Source organism: Myotis nattereri, assembly GCF_964212035.1.
Source record: "Myotis nattereri genome assembly, chromosome: X".
NCBI lineage: Eukaryota > Metazoa > Chordata > Mammalia > Chiroptera > Vespertilionidae > Myotis > Myotis nattereri.
In genome coordinates this window covers 124,987,700-125,001,697 of record NC_138078.1, presented here as the reverse complement: position 1 = coordinate 125,001,697, position 13,998 = coordinate 124,987,700, and the positions used below count along the sequence as shown (strand labels likewise).

Here is a 13,998-nt window from a genome sequence, read left to right as displayed (position 1 = left end):
TCCTTAAGGCAGCAATTCTTAGTCCTTTTCCCCCTCTGGCACATATGTGATACTCAAGGAAGCTGAGACATTAGCTGAATCTCCATCCTTTTCCCTCCTGCTTAAAAAAAAAATCATAGAAGGAGAATGTCTGTTAATAGGGATAACCTGTAACCCACCCCATTCTCAATCCTCCTAGTATTTAATAATGATAAGTTTCATTGAACACATTTCACAACTTATTGCAATGCATCACAGTTGGGGACCACTGGATAAGATGTGTCCTAGGGAGAATAAGTTGTTCAGGGTTTCTGTTGGAGAGTGATGAAAAAGATTGGTGAGGCCAGTAGGCGTCTAAAAAAAAAAATAAGACATGATCTCATAGGCAATCAGAGGTTCTCAAGTAGGAAAGCAACGGGATTAAAATGGTGGTATTCAGAATAGTTCAGAAGTGAAAAAGCCTAGAAGATCACTTGGGTTATTGAAGTGAACCAGATAAGATGAGAAAGCCTGAACTGAGGCAGTGGCAGTGGGAATGGAAAGGAATAAACAGATACAAGAAGACTTGTGACTGATAGGATATGCTTGGGCATGCAAAGAGGTAAAGGGATCAAGTGATAGACAAAAGTTTCAAAATATGGTTTAGTTAGGCAGTAGGTATTCTTAATTATATTTTGTGTAAATGTATATTAAAATGATTTTGCAGCCTTGGGACTCAATATCCTGTTGGTGAAGACAATCCACAGGGTGCTTAAAGGGCAGAGAAAGCACAAGCTGAGAATAGATATTTACAGGACATAGTTAATAAACTATTAATACACTCTCCTTTATTTTTAACCAAGTTGTTTGGGTAGCTTGCTATACTGGTTTCAGATCCTAGGCTAAGTGACTTTATAGTTAGTCATACAAACATGCTGCTATCAGAATTTAGTACTTGATTCTGGAACAATACAAGTGGGTGCTCCGGTGATAGGGAGCACTTGGTGAGTTGCTACCCTTGGCATCTGACCAGCCAATAGCTAGGATGTTTGAAGCGACAAGCAAATAGCTTTTAAAACCTGATATCAAGGTCATCTGATAGACTGTATGCCCTATTCCCATGAATGCAGTCTCCTTATAGGTAGGGATTTCTGTTTTGTTCATTGTGGTATTCCCAACAGAGAATGGAGCCTGTTGCTTAGTAGATGCAGTAATTGTTGGATGAGTAAATGAAGCCAGGGTTCATGAATGTCTGGCTTACCACTGTAGCCCCAGCACTCTGTGCATTGCTAATTGCATAGAGGAACTGAATAAAGTTTTATTGGATTAAGTTAAAATGAAAGGGACAGCATTTAGTCCAGTGAAACAAAATTTTATTTTGTTCTATGTTATGTGAAATACGTTAAATAATGTTCAGTTAATTTTTTTCATGAAAGATTAAGCAGTAACAAATTTGTATTTGTCATTTTGGTAGTGATGAACTGGAGCAATTTATGGAAAATCAAGGTGCATCCAGCCCAGGTATCCTCATTTTAACAACAAGCCTCAGCAAACCATTCATGAGACTGGAAAAGTATGTTACTCTCTTGCAAGAGTTGGAACGGCATATGGAGGTAAGGGAAGGTGAGCTTTTTAAAGCTCATGCACAAATTATGGGGCTCTGCTCTTAGAGGAAGCTGTCAGTCTGCCTTCAAACTTAACCTTATTGCAGAATTCAGAAAAAGCCGTAGTTTCCAAATTTACTTGATCCAATCTCCCCTCTTCCCAGACTTTTGGTTTTTCTTTTTGTGCAGCAAAAAGGGGGTATTTCCCCCCTTCAGAATATTCTTTACTCTTTATGCATTTTTACTTATTTTTTCCAGCTTTATTGAAGTATAATTGACAAATAAAAATTGTGTATATTGGGGTATACAACATGATTTTCTTAAGGTGTATAATGTGATGATTCAATATGCACAAATGTCAGGGAATGATCACCACAATCAAGTTAATGAACACATCCATCATCTCACATAGTTACCATTTTTTATACTGAGAACTCTTCATATCTACTCTCTTAGCAAAAGTATACAATACAATGTTATAAACTATAATCACCATGAACTTATGTTATCCACCCTTTACTATTAAATATTCATGATCATTCTTCTTTCTCCTTTTCCCCTCCCAGCCTTGGTCCTGTTGCTTCCCTCAAGTCTCTGCTAACTTGTTGACTTAGGTTTTCTTCTGCCCTCTCATCTGTAGATGGTGGTTCAATCAAAATCATCCAGGAAATCTTATGTTCTGGTATATGAACAACCTTATTGTGGGATATAGACAGGAATATTTATCTCTTGATCTCTGTGGTCATTCAGCTGCCTGACTTTGGATTATAATGGAAGATTCTTGTATTTCCTTAAAGATTAATAAATGGGTCCAATATTAGTTTATCTCTCTTTGCATCTATACATCTACATCAAGGTCCCCTCACATTTTTGTTTATAAACTTACAATTAACTTGCCACAGCTATAACATAGCCATATGTTTTCTAAATATTAAGATTTCAGTGAGGCCTGATAATTGATTTTTATTTTTTTACCAAGAGCCCAGGCACTTTTATTAAAAAACAAATAACAGGGATAGCTTCTTGAGCTGCTCATGAACATGGGGTTTTGAGGTGTGGGTGGGAAAGGAGAGCCTGCTAGGGGAGGCTGCATTCACCCTACTTGCTCTTCCTGTGTCTGGGGAAAGGTTTGAGGTTTTAAAGGGTTTGATTATCTCTAAAAAAAAAAAAAAAAGGTTGCACACTGCTTGTCTTGTCAGCATTTGTAAGGATTGAAAGTATTTACTCTGAGCAAAACCACATTCTCAGGTTATTTGACCTGCCAGAAAGCTGGAGGCAGTGGGGAACTAGTAGTAAAGCCGGCGGGAATGAAATTTCAGTTAGGGCTTGGGAAGGTGCTGACCTCTGGATGCCTTTCCGAAAGCTTAAACAATTTGATGAACCGTTTGAGGTTTGCCCCTCCTTGCTTGTCACAAAAATCCAGAAACTAGTGGCCTCAGTTTCTGTTACTGCTCAGTGCTGAACTACGAATATACACTTAATTTGGAGAGATAAATCCCCAGATCTCCTACTGCCTGGATCCTCTATCTTGGCCTTCCTTGTATCAGAGCCCATTTCTACTTCTACCTCCATTTGCTGTCAGTTACCTGTCTTGGCTGCCTTCCATTTTCCACCATAAGATAATACACACCCTTAGCACTGATTCACCACAAGTGAAACACTTGATCCAGCTTTCTGATTGTTTAGTATGGCTTATGGCTAATGGAAGATAGAACCTGAACTTTACAGCTGATTTGGGTAAGGATAAATTTAAGTATAAAAAGAATACAACCTTTCCTTTCATTAAACAATGCTGGTTTTGGCTTGGGTCAGACCCCTAGTCTGTTCAGCTCTGTATTTTATCACCCAAGGCTGGTTGAGCAGCAGATTGTCTTCCCATTACTCCAGCTGAATTCCAAAGGTTAGGTACATATATACCCCCAATGTTAGATACATATCTATACTTCATATAACCCCATATAGGTGTATATCTATCCCCAAGAAGCTCTACTTTTCCTTCATAAACAGTTATGGAGATGTGTATTTCTCAAAGCAATTTTTTATTGATTAAGGTATTAAAAATGTGTGGTCCCCCATTGCTCCCCCACCCCCCAATCCTGCTCAAAGCAATTTTTGAAGCTGTCCACTTTTTGGTGTTGTAAGTACTGTGGAATTGCAGACCATATGTAATAACTTTGCTTAAGAAGGCATATATGGTATAAAACTTGGGTCCCCCCCCCCATTTGCCATTTGAGTCTGCTGAAAGAAAAAAGAAGGATTTTAGGAGATAAAATTGGATTGATTTTTCTCTTAACCACCACTCTGTTTCCATAATTCCCTATCTATTGTCATTTACTAACAATGTGACTAATGATGCCCCCAATTATTTTTTTATTAACAGCAAAAAAGGAAATGGTAATTTTTGCCTCAATAACCATACCTAATATGTGGTTATCAAATATAATGATGTGTTACCACGCATTTTCATACCTTTTAAAAAAATTAATTTTATTTTAGAAAGTGGAAGGGGAGAGGAGAGAGAGAGAGAGAGAGAGAGAGAGAGAGAGAGAGAGAGAGAGAGAAACATCGATGTGAGAGAAAAACATCAATTGGGTGCCTTCCCCATACGCCCCAACTGGGGATTGAACCCACAACTTTTTGGTGTTTCCTTGTATGGACAACACTCCACCAACTGAGCCAGAGTGGCCAGGGCTTAAAAATTGATTCATTGCTCCACCCATCCATGCATTCACTGGTTGCTTCCTGAATATGCCCTGACAGGGGTTCAAACCCACAACCTTGGTGCATCAGGGCAATACTTTAACCAAATGAGCTCTCCAGTAAGGTTTTAATTTCTTAATCATCTAATAATTGGTGGTGCTGACATTCCAAATGCTCAAATGCTTTCTTTAAATTTTTACATTAGCATACATTAAAATTGACTTTTTTCTTTTGATGTCCGTTTTATGACATGCATAGATTTGTGTTACTACTCCCACTATTGAAATACAAAACAGTTCCATCATCCCCAAAATTTCCTCATTTTGTCTCTTTGCAGCCACACCCTTCTCCCACCTCTAACCCCTGGCAACTACTGATCTGTTCTCTTTTAATATTGTTTTAAAATGTATTCATTTAATAGGATACACATCCAGATCATCAAGATGTTCTGAAAGCCATCATAGCATTCAAAACTCTCATGGTAGGTCATGCTCTAAAATTATATTTCTCCATTTTTATGCTGTGTTTCTAAAAGAGTAATTTGTGTGTAACATTTATTTTCTTATGAAAAGGTCTTTAGAGTGGAAACAATAAGCTCTAGTGACAATATTGCCGGGATTGATTCATTTAAATTTGTCTTCCAAAAATCATGCTTACCTAAGAAAGGTTGCCAGTCTGAGGGTATAAAGCACTCACATTTGAAGTCTCTGCCACATTAAGCATTGCTGTGTAGGTGGGGGGTTTCCTTTAGTCTCTTTGTGTTGCTCACCTTATGTTGGTGCAACTTGTTGTTCACTGACTGACATCAATACTAGATTCATCTACTTATGCCAAAAGGTGTGAATTTATTCTTTGCATATGAAAAAAATCTTCATCAAATGTAAAAGGAAAAGAAAACCTACTAAAATACAATTGCTTTATATAGATTGCTATCAAATGTGCCTGTAATCTTGTATCTTGAGCATGATAGTTAATGACTTCTTGATACCAACTGATGTAAAACCACTTGGTGGCATTTTAGAAGGAAATAAAACATTATTTTGGGCAACTGACTAAGTTTAGCTTCAGTTGAGACATTTCTGTAGCATTCTAAGTGATTGAGATTAATGTTTAGTTATTGATTCTTGCTGTAAGGTTGTGATGCAACATTCACTATCACCTCGTTTTTATTGCTGTTGAAAGATCAGTACCTGACATGTCCGTGGTTAAACAGAAAATTGAAGACCATAATAAGGAATTAGGTTAAAATTGCTCTTATAGATCAAAAACAGTCTAATATTGGCAGTTTTACACGGTTCAACACATGTTGTAAAACTGGCTTTAATGGTGATAGTATATTTATTTGCACTATAGATGCTTCAAAAATATATGTACAATGAATTTATTTCTTCAAGTTTCCATTTTGCTGAAAGTGGCAGCATAAATTTTATAGAAAACACATCCAAAAAACCTGACATTCATTTGCAAACAGTGACATAACTAATCATATGCTTATTTTTATATTTAATTTGGAATGAGTACTGTTAAATTACTCTAAGATAATTTCACACTTTCTGAAGCAATGGTGTGTGTGTGTATGTATGTGTGTGTGTGTGTGTGTGTGTGTTGTATTGTATTGTATTTATATCCCACCTATTGTTTCTTGGTTTGTATTTTCCATTTGTACTCATGAAATTCAGGTGTATCTCTTCCAATCCTTTTAGGAATAAAAATTAATTTAGTATTTTTAATAGAATTTACTAGTAGTTCCTAAATAAAGTATAGGATAGTACATATGTTTTATTATAAGATTAGTTTGATTCGTTGTGGCATAAAGATTTAATTTTTCTCTTTTTCTGTAATTCCTGGAGTCACTTTTTATTTTTATTTTTTTTTAGTATTTTTTTATTGATTTCAGAGAGGAAGGGAGATGGAGAGAGACATAGAAACATCAATGATGAGAGAAAATCATTGATTGGCTGCCTCCTGCACACTCTCCACTGGGGATCGAGCCCACAACCCGGGCATGTGCCCTGACCGGAAATTGAACCGTGGCCTACTGGTTCATAGGTTGATGCTCAACCACTGAGCCATGCTGGCCAGGTCTGGAGTCACTTTTTTGAAAAAAAATTAAGATGTTAGTTGATTGGAAACTGAGCATGTATTAGAAAAATAAAATTGCTTTGCAATTAAAACACTATTTATGTAGGTAGACAAGATTGAGAGGAACTAGAGCAGGGACATCACCCAGAAGTTCTGAATCTACCAATTGGTCTCCTGGTTCTGTTTGATGTGATTCTGCTATTTGTCTTCCCATATTCCTTGCAGGGAAGGAGAAACAAGCTCCTTCCTCCATTTTATCTTGATATTTTGGCAAGATGAAAAGTAGCTCTTCTTCACAAAACTTTTGGAGACTCAAGGCTAGAAATTGAGAGTAGTGGATTTTTCCATCTGTCAAGACATTGGTGATGGGATTCATGGTGAAGAATAGGAACACTGTGGAAGTCTATGAGACTCAAAAGCCACATCTTACTTTGGTCTTGTTTTAGGTCTGTTTCATAAGAATTTCTGTTCCTCTGCTTTTCTTCTATAGGGACAGTGCCAAGATCTAAGAAAACGAAAACAGCTGGAGTTGCAGATACTTTCTGAACCTATTCAGGCATGGGAAGGGGAGGATATTAAAACATTGGGAAATGTAATTTTTATGTCACAAGTAATGGTACAGTACGGAACATGTGAGGTAAGATGTTTCAAATCTCAACACCATTTTTTCCCATTTTTCACGTTTTTCTTCCTTTATTTGTTCTTTAATCAAGGTCAAATGCTCGAACATTCAAAGAAACTGAGCACCTATTCTTTGCCCAATACTGCTAGGTGCTATGGGAGATAGGAAGACAGAACACACATTGTTCTCTGCCTTCAAAGAATTCCTTAAGAACAAATTAAAACACAAGTTGAAAGTAGAAAACAAACCAAAATAATCAATGCCAGTTTGTGCAATCTCAACAATAGATTCTATTGACGTTCAGAGAAGGATATTTTATGGAGAGTAAAAGAGAATATTTTATGGAGATAAGATTTGAGGAGGAGGGTCATGAAGAGGGAAGGAGAGGATTTTGTAAGGTAGAGGTCATTTTTATTCCAGAAGAGAACAGGAAATGGTCTTTTTTCTACAACACAGTGAGGAAGCCAGTCTCTTAGGAGCAGAGGAAGCATGTTGGGCAGAGTGGAGAAGTTGATTGAGTCAGAGTCAGGTTATGAAGAACCTTGGATGTCAGACAAGAATAGTTCACATTGACGCAGCAGGCAATAGGAAACTATGAGACTTTGGTAGAAGAGAAACATAATGAAAGGGATATTTAATCTGACAACCATATATGTTAGGTAAGCTGGAGGGGGTGGGGCTAGAAACAGAAAGTATAGATGAGTTGGAAAGTGATAAGTACCCCTGATGAAGGTAGTGGTGGAGAGAATGAAACTTAAGGGGCAAATCTCAGGCATGTTTAGATGGGAAAGTCTATAGGAAGTTGTGGGCTAGAGGAAATAACAAATGTAATTTAGATGTGTTAGCTTTCAAGTAACTGTAGGTATCCAGGTGAAAATGTCTTGTAGGTAGCTGTTAAAAAAAAGTATAGAAGTGTGGGTAGGAGGTCAGAGTTAGAGGCAGAGACTTAGATGTCTCTGACAGATGGGCCTTCCAAGGAAGTAAATATCCAGAGAGAAGCACAGAGGGCTGAAGATGTATTATGTCTTTTAGGAAGGGGGTAGAGTAGGGGAAGAAGGTTGATTATGTCAACTGGTATGATTTATCTGGTGTTAGAATTGCCTTCCCACTCTTAAAACATCTTCCTATGCTCCCGGACAGGTCTCTGTCAGAGATTCATTACATAGGGTTAATAAGCAATCTCATTTAAAATGTAAATACTCTGGGGGAGGTTAATGCAGAGAGTTTAACTATTAGAGTCTCACACCTTTGGATAAACCTCTTTGATGAAGGGAGGAAGAATCACTACCTGAAAGAAAAGACAAAGAGGAAGATAGAGAAGGACTGGGAGAGTGTGGAGTCATGGAAATTCCAGGAAAATCATTTGAAAATGGTCAGCCTGCTGAGTGCTACAGAAGGTTCAGAGGTCAAGGAGCATGGAGACCAAGAAGAAGCCATTGGATTTTGCTAGAAGGCAGTTATTGATTACTTTAAGAGAACAAAGCAAGTAGGTAGGGATCAATAGGGAGAACATGAAGGCAGCAAAACACAACCCAGTTTCCCCCCTTTCTTATCTGATTAAAATTTAAAGCAGGGAAACATTATCTATTTATAGACCAGTGAAATATAACAAGAAGTGGTATTTTGTATAAGTAGTCACAGGGGCAAGTGAAGGCCTATTATGATAGGAAATGTGCATATGTTAAAAGCAAAAAGAAAAAGCTGATTGAATAGGTGAGGCTGCTAGAAGACAGAGGTGAGATATCTATAGAAGGAAGCCAAGGAAGAGAAAGATGTGAAAGGATGGAGAGCCCTTGTTAGAAGAGTTAGCTTCAAAAGGTTGCTCTTCTCAAGTGGGAAGAAGAAGATGGAGATAGGTATAAGGATAATTGCAGCTAAGATGGCTGGACATGTAAACTGAATGTAATTGTTTGCATCTACTAATTGCATATCTGTTTAAGGAGTTCAGAGAAATCCTTCTGTGTAAAATTTTCTTTCGTGCCATTAAAAAGTATTTGCTTCTCTTTATAGATGCAAAAACTATCTTGTTCTTACTGATTAAAAGTAATTTTATAAATAAGAATTTAACATACATGTTAGAACATAATAAATTTCCTATCACCTGAAAAACTCTTTATTTTGCTACTTTTCAAAATAAAATAGTTTTCTTTTTGTGAACCTAGATAGTTATCTTGTGCTCTGGCTGCAGCTTGGGCAGGAAGGCATTAATTATGTGACTCTCAGGCTTACATACTTGGGAAACAACCAGGGTTATTTGTATTTAATTGGTATGTCTGGGAAGGAGAGAGACTTGGTTTATATCCATTTCAAAATAAAATTCAACTAGTTCTGTGCTTTTAAATTGAGTATCTTTCTTTTAAATTTGCTGTTCATGTTTCATTGCCTTATGTAAGATCTATGTTACAAAATAGTAATTCCAGAGGCTATGTTTATTGATTTTAGAGAGAGGAATGGGGGGAGAGAGAGACAGAAAAAAAGTAATCGATGTGAGAAACATTGATAGGTTGCCTCCCCGTACATGCACCAACTGGGGATGGAACCTAGATATGTGCTCTGACCGGGAATCAAACCCATGACCTTTTGGTGTACAGGATGATGCTCCAACCAACTGAGCCACACTGGCCAGGGCCAGAAATTCTTAACAAATAAAATGTCCAATTTCTATTCTTCACTTAATATTTTTCATTCCACTTCAGGAAAAAGAGGAGCGGTACCTCATGTTATTTTCAAATGTCTTGATAATGTTATCTGCAAGTCCTCGGATGAGTGGCTTTATCTATCAGGTTAGTAGATTTCATATAGAACCAATAGCAGGACTCATAATTAACAGAGGTTTCCATTCAGATGCAATATTTCTACTATAACATTAAAAGCTCCATCCAAAAAAGGCAGAATGTTCTGAACCTTCATTGTAATTACATAGCTTAGAAGAGCGGATGTGCCTTAGATCCTTTGTATTACTATAATGGGTTTATCCTGAATGTCCACTGCTGGTTATAAATGTATAAACATAAATATAAGTCTGCAACTAGATCAATTAGCAAAAGCATTTTACAGGTCCATATTATATCATTACTGTTAAAAAACTATAAAGCTGGAACCTCATCCTAACAGTCTCATCATATGGTTTGAATTTCTGAGATGCAAATCATTAAACTCCTTAAGAAATTAAACTTCCTTCAGTCTGTTTCCTAAATATGGAGTATTATAAATTACTGTTGCCTCTTATCATGGCCTAGCAATTATTAATTTTCATAAAATTTGAGTCTTCGTTTACTGATTTTTCATGAAAATCTGTTAGAAAAGTAAGCTGTTTATAAATCTTGACCTTATGGTTTAGGATGTGCTAGCAAAACACAACTCAGTTTTTCCTCTTTCTTATCTTATTGAAATTTAAAGCAGGGAAACATTATCTATTGACAGACCAGAGAAATATATCTAGCCATAATCTGGCAGTGATTCCTGAGAGGGTCAGAAAATCTAATAGAACTAAGAAGAGACATGTGCAACCACAGAATTAATGGGAAATGTTCTCTTTTTTTTTTCCTGGTAGGGAAAAATACCAATAGCAGGAATGGTGGTGACTAGATTAGATGAAATTGAAGGGAATGACTACACATTTGAAATCACAGGTAGGTAATTTTCTTTTTTTCATGTAGCTACTTCAAATCCTTTTTGGAAAGAAGTGGGGTTTAAATAAATAAATGCGATTATTTTCTGTTATATAGTCCACGAGTAACTTTTGCATGGGCATAACAAAGTATATATCATTTCCTGGGATAATTAGGGTACAGCTATAGAACAGAGAAGCCTCCTGGTCATTCAAAAGCCTCAGCTTTGCCATTAGTTTCAATTTTCTCTTGAATAAGAGCTACTTGTTAGAGCTAAGAAATAACAAAATGGACTGATGTTAATGCAATTTTCTCCCCTTTCTGCCATCTATTCCCTGGTGGCAGAGAAGCCAAAGATGTGGAATTTTATCAGCAATTTTATCATTAGCTTATGAATTAGCAAGATTTTATTATGTTTCTAAAAAGTGCTGAAAAGCCATAAAACTTTTTTCACAAATTGAGAAAATGCCTGGCTCTCTGACATTTTAGCCTGTTGTCCCTTTTGCCAGGTCAATGGTTTGTACTTTATGCACTGATATGGTGCAATGGTGAACACTAGGATAATGGTCCCAGACCTTACCCTCCTTTTTCCCAATAGGGAGTTAAAGATTTGGTGTTAGGTGTAACCAGTCTTAGTTGGATTTTGTTTCAACTTTGATATTGGGTAAAACTACAATATTCTCACTTTAGATTATGAATTAAATGCACTCTACTTAAATTTTTGGATTGTGAGTTTGTTTAGAGTGAAGTTTTATACTACTTCTAAGATTCTGTAAGCAGTAGAAATCAAGGACGGTTTTACAAATCAGATATAACTATTTCTTTATTATCACAGCATATCTGTTCTTTATATAGTAGTTTCAAAAGCGTTCTCCCCTAAGTATAAAAACTCCTGAAAATAGACACTTGAGTCCAAGTTGTGTGAAGTGTTTTTGAATGAGGCAAGCTCAAGGTTCTCCTTGCCTTTTGTTTCCAAATGCGGGTGATTCAGGTCACATATTAGAGAGAATTGTGGTCCACTGCAGCAACAACCAGGACTTCCAGGAATGGCTGGAACAGCTGTATAGACTGATTAGAGGACCTGCCTCCTGCAGTTCATTATCCAAGACATCATCATCATCTTGTAGTGCTCATTCTGTAAGTAGTCCATTTGTTCTGTCCAGGGATTACTAAATCGTCAAATCCTGTCTGCTGAGGACTTATAAGAAGCAGTGAGCATGCCCTTAATCTTTGGGTAGTCTATATCTGTAGGTTTTAAAGTACAGTTAAGCCTCACTAATTTGTATTTCTTGTCAGAGAGGTCCTCCTAAATTAATACAGTTTTACTTAAATGTGTGCAGTTTAGTTTGACCTTAACTTGGAATACCAACTAACTGCTAGCAATATTTTTCTAACCAGAAGTCCTGCTAAAATGTTTTAATGATAGGCAAGATTTATTTTTAGTTAGCAACTGTTGTTCTCATATTAATAGTGTGCTAAGTCAAAACCATCAGTTTACCTTCATAAGTATTGAAGCATCTCCATGTAATCTCATTTATACTATCACTAGAGGCCTAGGACATGAAATTCATGCAGTGGGGGGGGGGTCCCTCAGCCCACCCTGCACTCTCTCCAATCTGGGACCCTTTGGGGAATGTCCAACTGTGGAATCAGGCCTAAACCTGCAGTTGGACATCCCTCTCTCAATCCAGGACTGCTGGCTCCTAACTGCTCACCTGCCTGCCTGTCTGATTGCCCCTAACCCCTCTGCCTGCCTGCCTGATCACCCCTAACGTACCCCATGCCGGCCTGATCGACCCTAACTTGCCCCCCTGCTGGCCTGATCGCCCCTAACTTGCCCCCCTGCCAGCCTGATTGCCCCTAACTGCCTCTGCCTTGGCTCCAGCCCCAGCCTAAGCCACAGTCTAGCCTCCCTCTGTGGGAGGTGACCTGAAGGATCAGGGGAAGGCACCGTCCCCATTACCCCGCTGCTGCTGCCACTGTTGGCTTGAGCCTTGGCCTTTGCAGCCGCTGCGGCTTTGTCCAGAAGGATGTCCAGAAGGTCATGCGGAAGATGTCTGCTCTAATTAGCATATTGTCCTTTTATTAGTATAGATATTCACTCAGTAGCCTTCAAGGGTAAACTCTTAGTTTGTTTTCTTCCAAGTTATCATAAATTTAGCTATTTATGGAATTTGAATTGATGAGATTTTACTGTACTTGCTGAGTGATACTGAAGATATGCTGTGTTGTTTATTAACACTCAAACCTGTGATACCAAAATTCCAGTTTGGGGAACTGTGTGTTGTGGTAGGAAGAACAAGGGCCTTGGCCTCAGATCTGGGTTCAAATATTAGCTTTGCCAATTACTGGCTAATTACTTCATTTTGTTACAGTTTTTCTTATGTTTGTTCGGATGAAATAACCAATTTAAGTATCTAATAGAGTGCTAAACATATAACTGAACTCATTAAATTTTGACTGTTCTCCGTTATAGATGAAAAAAATTCTGACTTTAATGAAATTGCAGAAGAGAGAGGGAGAACAGGAGTATGGGATATTGAATTCATTTAGTACTGTTCCATAGAGACCCCATAATCTTTTTTTTCCCAGTTTTGCTTTTTTTAAAAAATTTCTTTATTGGTTAAGGTATTAGAGACCCCATAATCTTTACTGGAAAGTGCAAGTTCTTAAACTGGAGACTTTTGTTTTTTGTTCTTTCCTTTCTGTGGCTGGCACTGCTGATCCAATGACACTATTGATGTTCTCTTACTGTGGGGCATAAGGTTGGGTTCAAATGGCATATTTCCAATATCTCATCAGACATTTTCCCAGTCTTTTAGCTCTACTGGACAGCCCCGAGGACCCTTGGAGCCTCCTCAAATTATAAAACCATGGAGTTTAAGTTGTCTACGACCTGCACCTCCACTTAGACCATCAGCAGCACTAAGTTATAAAGAGGTAATTTTACTATATATGATATAAAATGCTTCTGACAAGCTAATTTTGTAGCTTATTACCAATAGTTCTGAGGGAATGTGCTTAGAATTTATGATAGGTGATACATGTCAGTCAATTGCTTGATTCATTGATTTTTTATTTCTTTTTAAAAATATTTTTATTGATTTCAGGGGGGGAGAGAGAGAGAGAGAGAGAGAGAGAGAGAGAGAGAGAGAGAGAGAGAAACATCAATGATGAAAGAGAATCATTGATCGGTTGCCTCCTGCATGCCGCCTGCTGGGGATCGAGTCCCCAACCCAGGCATGTGCCCTTGACCAGAATCAAACCTGGAACCCTTCAGTCCATAGGCTGACACTCTATCCACTGAGCCAAACCAGCTAGGGTGATTTTTAGTTCTTAATTTTCTTTTTCCCCATTGTTTATCTACAAATATTTATTGAATTTCCACAGGGTTCATGTGTACTGAGTTTCCCCAAACTTC

General features: G+C 37.6%; 1 protein-coding gene across 1 annotated transcript in view; it reads left to right on the top strand.

The window, feature by feature from the left end:
• ARHGEF6 (Rac/Cdc42 guanine nucleotide exchange factor 6) overlaps positions 1-13,998 on the top strand; it is a 125,168-nt gene that overhangs the window by 92,495 nt on the left and 18,675 nt on the right. The window contains exons 10-16 of the mRNA XM_081115150.1: positions 1,433-1,571; positions 4,684-4,743; positions 6,835-6,981; positions 9,663-9,749; positions 10,520-10,598; positions 11,569-11,714; positions 13,392-13,517. Coding sequence (XP_080971276.1) covers positions 1,433-1,571; positions 4,684-4,743; positions 6,835-6,981; positions 9,663-9,749; positions 10,520-10,598; positions 11,569-11,714; positions 13,392-13,517 — 784 coding nt within the window. The remainder of the gene's footprint in view (positions 1-1,432; positions 1,572-4,683; positions 4,744-6,834; positions 6,982-9,662; positions 9,750-10,519; positions 10,599-11,568; positions 11,715-13,391; positions 13,518-13,998) is intronic.